Source organism: Scardinius erythrophthalmus (assembly GCF_964197995.2).
Source record: "Scardinius erythrophthalmus genome assembly, chromosome: 4".
NCBI lineage: Eukaryota > Metazoa > Chordata > Actinopteri > Cypriniformes > Leuciscidae > Scardinius > Scardinius erythrophthalmus.
This window is the reverse complement of record NC_138224.1, coordinates 25834061-25846006: the sequence shown is the minus strand read 5'-3', so window position 1 is coordinate 25846006 and position 11946 is coordinate 25834061. Positions and strand designations below refer to the sequence as shown.

The following is an 11946-nucleotide window of genomic DNA, read 5'->3' as shown; positions in this document are numbered from 1 at the left end:
CCATCCAGGCGCCACAGCAAACTTGAGCTGATGTAAACTTTCACATAACACCCGCTGTCTTCTTTGAACACAAGGCAACTGACCAAGCTGTATACGCTAAAAGGGGCCAAGAAAGGTCGTGTCATGCGTCCCAAATGACACGGATGCGCTAGTGGACAAATGTGTGCTAAATTCTGGGGCTGTGTTGGTGGTTACATGGCAGCACGTCAACAAAAAACAGCCTTCGTCCCTGGGTGGGCTCGAACCACCAACCTATCGGTTAACAGCCGAACGCGCTGACCGATTGCGCCACAGAGACCTGCGGCGAGCCAGTCCGTGGGTAAGAGAAAAAAAAATCAGACTTGGACTTTTCCGGCAAATCACGGACTCGCTTTCCACGACGCGCTAGTTTGCACGCTGGAAACCGAGACCCTGTTGGGAAGAGAGAGGACTAATAGATACGCCCAACATGGGGCTCGAACCCACGACCCTGAGATTAAGAGTCTCATGCCCTACCGACTGAGCTAGCCGGGCAGCCGCGGTGACCTTCTACGGGCTGGTCGCAGTTTTTATCCGTGCCTAAATTGCGCCCGTCAAACGGAACCTCACATTTCGCAGAGGCTTGGCATAGCGTCTTGCGGGTAAAGTCAGGGTTAAGCCTAGAGGTAGGCTTAGAGTGTACTTTGTTTGTTTTAGCCATATCTGTTGTTGGGGGATACAATTTGACCCAGTAGAGCAGGCCAATAATATGCACAACCAGGAGCTAAAGTTCCGTTTCGGTCTGTCGAGTGAGAGAGCGGTTACGGAAGGCAAACTTCTCCAAATATCCAAGGTGAGCCATACAACAAAGAGTTGGAGGGACACAAACTTTACCTACAAAAGCGCTAGTACATATAGGCCTATGCCAAATCGATTGACCTCATGCCTGAGAGCCTGATAGGTTACAAGTTACTGGTGCGATCACAATCCGAATTCGATCAATATTGGAAGTTATTACAGATGCTGGATGGTGTTTTAAAATTAGTTTTGAGCAGGACTTCTCTGGAACACAGGCCTCCACCACCAGGAACAAAACATGAACATTCCATCCAGGCGCCACAGCAAACTTGAGCTGATGTAAACTTTCACATAACACCCGCTGTCTTCTTTGAACACAAGGCAACTGACCAAGCTGTATACGCTAAAAGGGGCCAAGAAAGGTCATGTCATGCGTCCCAAATGACACGGATGCGCTAGTGGACACACGTGTGCTAAATTCTGGGGCTGTGTTGGTGGTTACATGGCAGCACGTCAACGAAAAACAGCCTTCGTCCCTGGGTGGGCTCGAACCACCAACCTTTCGGTTAACAGCCGAACGCGCTGACCGATTGTGCCACAAAGACCTGCGGCGAGCCAGTCCGTGGGTAAGAGAAAAAAAAATCAGACTTGGACTTTTCCGGCAAATCACGGACTCGCTTTCCACGACGCGCTAGTTTGCACGCTGGAAACCGAGACCCCGTTGGGAAGAGAGAGGACTAATAGATACGCCCAACGTGGGGCTCGAACCCACGACCCTGAGATTAAGAGTCTCATGCTCTGCCGACTGAGCTAGCCGGGCAGCCGCGGTGACCTTCTACGGGCTGGTCGCGGTTTTTATCCGTGCCTAAATTGCGCCCGTCAAACGGAACCTCACATTTCGCAGAGGCTTGGCATAGCGTCTTGCGGGTAAAGTCAGGGTTAAGCCTAGAGGTAGGCTTAGAGTGTACTTTGTTTGTTTTAGCCATATCTGTTGTTGGGGGATACAATTTGACCCAGTAGAGCAGGCCAATAATATGCACAACCAGGAGCTAAAGTTCCGTTTCGGTCTGTCGAGTGAGAGAGCGGTTACGGAAGGCAAACTTCTCCAAATATCCAAGGTGAGCCATACAACAAAGAGTTGGAGGGACACAAACTTTACCTACAAAAGCGCTAGTACATATAGGCCTATGCCAAATCGATTGACCTCATGCCTGAGAGCCTGATAGGTTACAAGTTACTGGTGCGATCACAATCCGAATTCGATCAATATTGGAAGTTATTACAGATGCTGGATGGTGTTTTAAAATTAGTTTTGAGCAGGACTTCTCTGGAACACAGGCCTCCACCACCAGGAACAAAACATGAACATTCCATCCAGGCGCCACAGCAAACTTGAGCTGATGTAAACTTTCACATAACACCCGCTGTCTTCTTTGAACACAAGGCAACTGACCAAGCTGTATACGCTAAAAGGGGCCAAGAAAGGTCGTGTCATGCGTCCCAAATGACACGGATGCGCTAGTGGACAAACGTGTGCTAAATTCTGGGGCTGTGTTGGTGGTTACATGGCAGCACGTCAACAAAAAACAGCCTTCGTCCCTGGGTGGGCTCGAACCACCAACCTTTCGGTTAACAGCCGAACGCGCTGACCGATTGCGCCACAGAGACCTGCGGCGAGCCAGTCCGTGGGTAAGAGAAAAAAAAATCAGACTTGGACTTTTCCGGCAAATCACGGACTCGCTTTCCACGACGCGCTAGTTTGCACGCTGGAAACCGAGACCCCGTTGGGAAGAGAGAGGACTAATAGATACGCCCAACGTGGGGCTCGAACCCACGACCCTGAGATTAAGAGTCTCATGCTCTACCGACTGAGCTAGCCGGGCAGCCGCGGTGACCTTCTACGGGCTGGTCGCGGTTTTTATCCGTGCCTAAATTGCGCCCGTCAAACAGAACCTCACATTAGAGGTCTGCGCGGGACTGTTTTTTAGGTCCCGCTCCCGCCCGCTCCCGCTGGGGTTATATCCCGCACCCACCCGTTCCCGCTATATATACACTATTTGTTCACCCGCTGTCTGCTTAGAATAATTTTCTTCCCGACCCGACCATCCCGCTTTAATATAGATCTCCCAGAATTTCACATGTAGCCTACATTTTCACAGAGAAAATAAAAATGTAGTCTGCACAAACATTTTTTTATTATTATTTTATTCGCCTTGTCAATATACAAAATTTAACATTTTGCTGCAGACAGTAGTAGGGGAAAAAATATCGCAGCGAAAAAAAAGAAGAAGTGTAGGCTATTATTTTTATTCGTATTATCAAAATTCGTAACATTTTGCTGTTAGGCAAATACAATCAATGCATGACAGAAAGAACCGTTACTGGTCCGTGCGTGCAGCGCGTGCATAACGGTCCTGATTAGCCTACATGGCAGACCCTGTTGGTCGATAAGATTAAGATTAGGTAAAGCGAAGATATGCTGTTCTGAAAGAACGTCGGCGTCGGGAACGTGATATTGAATGACCGACCGCTCCCGTTCAAATTACACCAGAGTTACCGACCGCTACCGTTTTTTAGTCGGAAATTTAATCCCGCGGCGCAAAATATCTGGTCGGGTCCCGCGGATCCCGCGGGACAGCCGCGGGAATGCAGACCTCTACCTCACATTTCGCAGAGGCTTGGCATAGCGTCTTGCGGGTAAAGTCAGGGTTAAGCCTAGAGGTAGGCTTAGAGTGTACTTTGTTTGTTTTAGCCATATCTGTTGTTGGGGGATACAATTTGACCCAGTAGAGCAGGCCAATAATATGCACAACCAGGAGCTAAAGTTCCGTTTCGGTCTGTCGAGTGAGAGAGCGGTTACGGAAGGCAAACTTCTCCAAATATCCAAGGTGAGCCATACAACAAAGAGTTGGAGGGACACAAACTTTACCTACAAAAGCGCTAGTACATATAGGCCTATGCCAAATCGATTGACCTCATGCCTGAGAGCCTGATAGGTTACAAGTTACTGGTGCGATCACAATCCGAATTCGATCAATATTGGAAGTTATTACAGATGCTGGATGGTGTTTTAAAATTAGTTTTGAGCAGGACTTCTCTGGAACACAGGCCTCCACCACCAGGAACAAAACATGAACATTCCATCCAGGCGCCACAGCAAACTTGAGCTGATGTAAACTTTCACATAACACCCGCTGTCTTCTTTGAACACAAGGCAACTGACCAAGCTGTATACGCTAAAAGGGGCCAAGAAAGGTCATGTCATGCGTCCCAAATGACACGGATGCGCTAGTGGACACACGTGTGCTAAATTCTGGGGCTGTGTTGGTGGTTACATGGCAGCACGTCAACGAAAAACAGCCTTCGTCCCTGGGTGGGCTCGAACCACCAACCTTTCGGTTAACAGCCGAACGCGCTGACCGATTGCGCCACAGAGACCTGCGGCGAGCCAGTCCGTGGGTAAGAGAAAAAAAAATCAGACTTGGACTTTTCCGGCAAATCACGGACTCGCTTTCCACGACGCGCTAGTTTGCACGCTGGAAACCGAGACCCCGTTGGGAAGAGAGAGGACTAATAGATACGCCCAACGTGGGGCTCGAACCCACGACCCTGAGATTAAGAGTCTCATGCTCTGCCGACTGAGCTAGCCGGGCAGCCGCGGTGACCTTCTACGGGCTGGTCGCGGTTTTTATCCGTGCCTAAATTGCGCCCGTCAAACGGAACCTCACATTTCGCAGAGGCTTGGCATAGCGTCTTGCGGGTAAAGTCAGGGTTAAGCCTAGAGGTAGGCTTAGAGTGTACTTTGTTTGTTTTAGCCATATCTGTTGTTGGGGGATACAATTTGACCCAGTAGAGCAGGCCAATAATATGCACAACCAGGAGCTAAAGTTCCGTTTCGGTCTGTCGAGTGAGAGAGCGGTTACGGAAGGCAAACTTCTCCAAATATCCAAGGTGAGCCATACAACAAAGAGTTGGAGGGACACAAACTTTACCTACAAAAGCGCTAGTACATATAGGCCTATGCCAAATCGATTGACCTCATGCCTGAGAGCCTGATAGGTTACAAGTTACTGGTGCGATCACAATCCGAATTCGATCAATATCGGAAGTTATTACAGATGCTGGATGGTGTTTTAAAATTAGTTTTGAGCATGACTTCTCTGGAACACAGGCCTCCACCACCAGGAACAAAACATGAACATTCCATCCAGGCGCCACAGCAAACTTGAGCTGATGTAAACTTTCACATAACACCCGCTGTCTTCTTTGAACACAAGGCAACTGACCAAGCTGTATACGCTAAAAGGGGCCAAGAAAGGTCGTGTCATGCGTCCCAAATGACACGGATGCGCTAGTGGACACACGTGTGCTAAATTCTGGGGCTGTGTTGGTGGTTACATGGCAGCACGTCAAAGAAAAACAGCCTTCGTCCCTGGGTGGGCTCGAACCACCAACCTTTCGGTTAACAGCCTAACGCGCTGACCGATTGCGCCACAGAGACCTGCGGCGAGCCAGTACGTGGGTAAGAGAAAAAAAAAATCAGACTTTGACTTTTCCGGCAAATCACGGGCTCGCTTTCCACGACGCGTTAGTTTGCACGCTGGAAACCGAGACCCCGTTGGGAAGAGAGAGGACTAATAGATACGCCCAACGTGGGGCTCGAACCAACGACCCTGAGATTAACAAAGAGTTGGAGGGACACAAACTTTACCTACAAAAGCGCTAGTACATATAGGCCTATGCCAAATCGATTGACCTCATGCCTGAGAGCCTGATAGGTTACAAGTTACTAGATGCTGGATGGTGTTTTAAAATTAGTTTTGAGCAGGACTTCTCTGGAACACAGGCCTCCACCACCAGGAACAAAACATGAACATTCCATCCAGGCGCCACAGCAAACTTGAGCTGATGTAAACTTTCACATAACACCCGCTGTCTTCTTTGAACACAAGGCAACTGACCAAGCTATATTCGCTAAAAGGGGCCAAGAAAGGTCGTGTCATGCGTCCCAAATGACACGGATGCGCTAGTGGACACACGTGTGCTAAATTCTGGGGCTGTGTTGGTGGTTACATGGCATCACGTCAACGAAAAACAGCCTTCGTCCCTGGGTGGGCTCGAACCACCAACCTTTCGGTTAACAGCCGAACGCGCTGACCGATTGCGCCACAGAGACCTGCGGCGAGTCAGTCCGTGGGTAAGAGAAAAAAAAAATCAGACTTGGACTTTTCCGGCAAATCACGGACTCGCTTTCCACAACGCGCTAGTTTGCACGCTGGAAACCGAGACCCCGTTGGGAAGAGAGAGGACTAATAGATACGCCCAACGTGGGGCTCGAACCCACGACCCTGAGATTAAGAGTCTCATGCTCTACCGACTGAGCTAGCCGGGCAGCCGCGGTGACCTTCTACGGGCTGGTCGCGGTTTTTATCCGTGCCTAAATTGCGCCCGTCAAACGGAACCTCACATTTCGCAGAGGCTTGGCATAGCGTCTTGCGGGTAAAGTCAGGGTTAAGCCTAGAGGTAGGCTTAGAGTGTACTTTGTTTGTTTTAGCCATATCTGTTGTTGGGGGATACAATTTGACCCAGTAGAGCAGGCCAATAATATGCACAATCACAACCAGGAGCTAAAGTTCCGTTTTGGTCTGTCGAGTGAGAGAGCGGTTACGGAAGGCAAACTTCTCCAAATATCCAAGGTGAGCCATACAACAAAGAGTTGGAGGGACACAAACTTTACCTACAAAAGCGCTAGTACATATAGGCCTATGCCAAATCGATTGACCTCATGCCTGAGAGCCTGATAGGTTACAAGTTACTGGTGCGATCACAATCCGAATTCGATCAATATCGGAAGTTATTACAGATGCTGGATGGTGTTTTAAAATTAGTTTTGAGCAGGACTTCTCTGGAACACAGGCCTCCACCACCAGGAACAAAACATGAACATTCCATCCAGGCGCCACAGCAAACTTGAGCTGATGTAAACTTTCACATAACACCCGCTGTCTTCTTTGAACACAAGGCAACTGACCAAGCTGTATACGCTAAAAGGGGCCAAGAAAGGTCATGTCATGCGTCCCAAATGACACGGATGCGCTAGTGGACACACGTGTGCTAAATTCTGGGGCTGTGTTGGTGGTTACATGGCAGCACGTCAAAGAAAAACAGCCTTCGTCCCTGGGTGGGCTCGAACCACCAACCTTTCGGTTAACAGCCGAACGCGCTGACCGATTGCGCCAAAGCTGGGGAACAATAGTCTGTTAGAGGGGGGGAAGAAAGGGAAGAAGGGGGAAGAGGGAAAAAAGAGGAAAAAAGAGAGAAAAGAAGGGAAAAGGAGAGGAAAAGAGAAGAAAGAGATTTTTTATGACTTTGTCCCCCCAACAGCAATATTTGTGAAAGTCTACATTTGCCATAAATTATTGCAAAACCTATTTTTTTGTATCTTCCTATACATTTCTCTGGGAGTAAAGCAGATCACAAGGTTGGCGGTTCGAGTCCCACTGCTGCCAGAAATTAAGATTGCTGTGTTATGCTGTGAATTATGTTTCATCATTAAAAATAACATAACTGATTGACACATTACAAAAATGAGTTCTCAAAAATGAGTCATTTTACAATATAATTTTATATTGTACTAATGATATATAAATTATTCTAGATATATTATGTATTGCAAATTATACCATAGTTTTAATTATATTTCTGCTTCAGTTATTTTCTAAAAACTATTGTAAAAACTAATCATTTTATTTTTTTTCACAAGTGACTATAACTTGTAGTTGAATGATACAATAGTAAAGGAAAACACAAAAAACAAGGAAAGAAGCATTTATGTTCAAAAGACCAAACTTTTATTTTACTGTACAAATGTTATTGTAAAAAGTGCAATAGAACAGGAAATTAAGAACTAAATAAAATGAGAAATATATACATGTAGAACTTTATACAAGGAGAAGTATAAAAATAAATGAATTATGTTCTTTTTTTTATATCCTCCAACCACTGCTCTTTTGGCACTGTCTCTACTGAGGGGCAGTATACAATGCCCTTGTACTGGCTGTGCCCAGTCTCCGCTGTTCTGAACTGCCCACATTTCTTGCACGTGTTGTGCTGCACTTTGCGGGTCAGTTTTCGAACTGGAGCTGGACCTGGAGCAGGAGGGGCAGGAGAAGCAGAGGAGAGGCTGACCCTGAGAGCCTGTGGAGCAGCAACCAGGCCGGGCCCCTGTGAAGCCACTGGCATCAACATCAGGAGTTGAGTGCCTGGGGGTGGAGCAGGAAAGAGTTGCCGCTGGGTTGGTGGTGTCTCAGCTGCTGGTGCCAAAACCACTGGGGCTGAAGGGATCTTCCTCTTCCTCTTCACCTGTGCCTGGCCGACGGTGCTACTGGGCAGGTGGTACTGGTGAGCCGGGCCTGGCTGGGGGGGCGCAGATGGGGGGCGCACATTGGCAGGGAGCAGAGGCTCAGCAGCCACAGACAAGCGGCTAGGCAGTTCCAGCCCCTGCATCACTACCGCATTGTCCTGTCTTTTCACCCTGCTGTTGTGCCACTGAACCAAGGTGGTATGGCTCACATCCACCAGCTGGATGGTGGTCTGCTGCATTACCGTTGCATTGCCCAGAATGCACCGCCTGATTTTCCTGTAGTCCTCCAGGATGAGGTCCCATCTGGACACTGTGCCAGTCCCCTTCTTCTTGGGACTCCGGTGGATGGCACAGAGCCTGACAAAAATAGTTTCCATCAGGCGACAACAGTCTGGCCACTGGGCAAGTGGGGCAGTGGTGGTGAGTGCGTGCCTCTTCACACTCTCCACCCCTGGAGTGAACTCCTGCCTTTTCTTTGGGGACCTGAACCTCCCAGTATCCAGCCTGCTCTTGTGTCTGGAAGAAAACACGACTCTCCGCTTGTCGTGGTCCAGCAGGTTCTGCCAAAGAGCAACAATATTGCTCACCTAAGCAGAGAAGAGCATATCATACAGAGCAAATGAGAAAAAAGAAAAAAGAAACAGTGTAAACATGTATGACAAGTCAAAGAGGGAAAGTAGAAAAAGTTGAATGATCCTAACCTGCTGGTTGGTGAGTGCCAGAGAGGGATGGTTCCTGAGCTCCACAAGACACTCCGCCAGGCTGTCGACTCTATCCAGGCCAGGTACACCAAAGTCATCCACAGCCTGAAAAAATAAAGATATGAGCAACAATATGAGGACAGTTAAGTGGGACAAAACACAGAGACATATACACTGGTCTATGTAAATGCCAGGATTGATGATTGCATTCAAAAATGTCGGAAGACGGTGACAATAATTTACCATCAGCAAGGATAATGTTTTCACATTAAACAACTGGTAATGTTTTCACATTAAAACAGATGCTTTCCTATTAATTCAATTGATTGTGAAGGAATTCTAGGGAATACCAATATGGCGGCACAATGGCTTCAATTTTTATTACGTCATGAGCAATCCAGTCATTTTATAGATCAGTGCACATTTAAGAAAGTATTTACATACCACAGATGCATCATGAGATGCTGAGGCACCTTGCTGTGGCATGGAGGAGGCAGCAGACTGGGTGGAGGAGGCAGCAGACTGGGTGGAGGAGGCAGCAGACTGGGTGGAGGAGGCAGCAGGCTGTGTGGAGGAGGCAGCAGGCTGTGTGGAGGAGGCAGCAGACTGGGTGGAGGAGGCAGCAGACTGCATGAATGAGGCAGCAGGCTGGGTGGAGGAGGCAGCAGGCTGTGTGGAGGAGGCAGCAGACTGGGTGGAGGAGGCAGCAGACTGCATGAATGAGGCAGCAGGCTGGGTGGAGGAGGCAGCAGGCTGCATGAATGAGGCAGCAGGCTGGGTGGAGGAAGCAGCAGACTGGGTGGAGGCAACAGGCTGGCAAGAGGGAACAGCCAGGGCAGCAGCAATGGTGGATGAGGCAGCAGGCTGAGAGAAGGTAGCAGGCGTGGAGGAGGAGAGAGACTCAGATGAAGGCATGAAGCAGGAGGAGACAGAGAAGCTTGGGTCATCCGTGAGACTTGACACAGTAATGTCATGAGTCTCGTCTTCCCCGAAGCCCTCGTCTTCTTCGTCCACACCTTCGTCCACATCCTCCAGCATGTTCTCCGTCTCCTCTGAGTCGGGGTTCACCACCAGGGGCTGTCCAGTCTGACTCAGGAGATAGTCAACACCAAGCAGCTCTCCTATGAAAAAGAAAAAAAAGCACACGCACACATGACTAATTATATTCGAAGCATTCTGTCAAGATAGAATGCAACTGTAATCAGACTGTATGGTTGGCTTTGTTAATGGGAATAATAAAATTATAGACTCAGTCTCTAGTTGGAACACTGAAAACCCACAAATTAAGTGTATAATGTAGCCAGATAAGGGTAAGACATACCAGTGTATTTGGCAGGTGCCCTGAACGTTGGCACAAAAGCCCGGCCAAACACCTTCAGGCTGTTGGTGTTGACGCAGTGAGCCATATCCCCGGAATAGGTGAGAAGGGACGCTGGCTTGCTGGTCACTGCCGCAGTCCCCCGATCCTGATTCCACCTGTTCAGGCCTTCCAGGAGGTAGAGCTGGAAATTCAGCGCATTGGCACTGGTTCCTTGAAGAAGAACAACACATTTATACCACTGTAAAAGGACTTGCCTTTCAATTTGAATAATGCATAGCAGTTATTTAAGACATCATATATGTGAGACACCAACCTGGAATGAACCTGTTCAGGTGGCAGTGAAAAGATTCCAGGGATGTGGACCCTCTGGCACACCGATACCGGGTCAGGATGACTCCCGCCTTTTTGGTGGTGCCCACCTCAGTATAGAGTGGCACTTCTGGCAAGTCCTGGATGCACTTGACATGGCGTTTCTGCACACGCCAAATGTGCTCCATGCGCACTTGGTCCAGGAGTGGCACACCCATAAGGTCCCTCCCATTTGCCCCGCCCAGCTCCTGCAGCAGCCTGTCAATGAGACGTATGGTGTCCTCCTCACCGCGCGTCCTCCTGCGGCAGTAAAGGCTGAGGTCCCTCTTACTGATGCTCCTGTCCACCAGGAGGTCAGTGATAGCTGGCATACCCTCCTGTATCAGCTGCTGTTTCTTGGCCAGCCGCAACAGGTTGAGGTCCCCCGCATCCCACTCAAAAATGCAGGCGGACAGGCATCCCATGAAGGTTGGGTAGAGGGGATGGGCATCGGTGGTGCAGCCCACGGCCAGCCTTCGCATGAAGTGCCAGATGTCCAGCCGTATGTGGAGGTCTGGCCATTGCCCAAACCTGGACTGCAGCTTGCTGGTTGCCCCCTCACTCACGCAGCAGCCACAGTCCACATACAGCAGCACTGGGGGTGGAACGGCTGCCTGGCGGTATCGCTCCATCACACCAGCCACCATCCTGTCCAGTCCTGGCCCCTCCTGCACCGACAGGACACTGGTCAGTATCTGGCCAACCTCGTTGCCAATGGAGCTCACCCAGAGTGCTGTCCCCCGTCCATGGCCAGCCAGCTTCTTTGTGATCTGGAATTTACAAATGTAACGGCACATTCAGAGATCTGAACTTAGTGTTTTAAAAGAGAAAAATCTCATTTGAGAATTGAGCCAACACAATTGAGAAAAAATATCTATCTGGCAGTATTTAAGAACATGTAAGCCTATTACAGAGTCAGATTATTTATTACCTTTTTGGTAGAATCCATCTTTAAGATGGTGCCAAAGGTCGATGTGATGCTGGCCTTGATGTGGTCTATACGGCAGAGGATGTCCCTGCCGTATACGGACAGCAGCCAACGACTGGTGGGGATGTCGATGGGCTCTGGAGGCTCCTGGCAGACCACCGGAAAGAGGCTGGGTCGATCCACAAAGTCAGCACACTCCCCAAGATAGTGTGCCAACCGATTCAGCCATTCCTCCCCGTGGTTCTCTTTCAACTGCCTCACCAGTCTGGCTGGACTGTTGCCCAGCGTCCGGTCCCGAAGCAGCCTAATGACACGGATGTCACAGGCATACCTGAAAACACATTGTTGCTGTGATTAGTTACATGTTAATTGAAGCGTAAATTCAGTGGTTTAAGTCTTCACATTCAACATCTTTTCTACACTGATTTACTCACTTGCGGGTCAGGATCAGCCGGAACATTTTCTGGTGAGGCAGGTCAAGCTGGTCCCGGACAGTCTGACTCGTTGACAGGTAGTTCAGAGAACACAC

General features: G+C 49.1%; 1 protein-coding gene across 1 annotated transcript; it reads right to left on the bottom strand.

The window, feature by feature from the left end:
* Positions 1-7588: 7588 nt before the first annotated feature.
* On the bottom strand, positions 7589-11137 carry LOC308689252 (uncharacterized protein). The gene is made up of 5 exons (XM_081362905.1): positions 10455-11137; positions 10142-10351; positions 9265-9941; positions 8821-8925; positions 7589-8706 (listed from the first exon to the last, which is right to left on the bottom strand). The coding sequence occupies exons 1-5, from the start codon at positions 11134-11136 to the stop codon at positions 7729-7731; spliced, it is 2652 nt and encodes an 883-aa protein (XP_081219031.1). The 5' UTR covers position 11137; the 3' UTR covers positions 7589-7728.
* Positions 11138-11946: the final 809 nt, after the last annotated feature.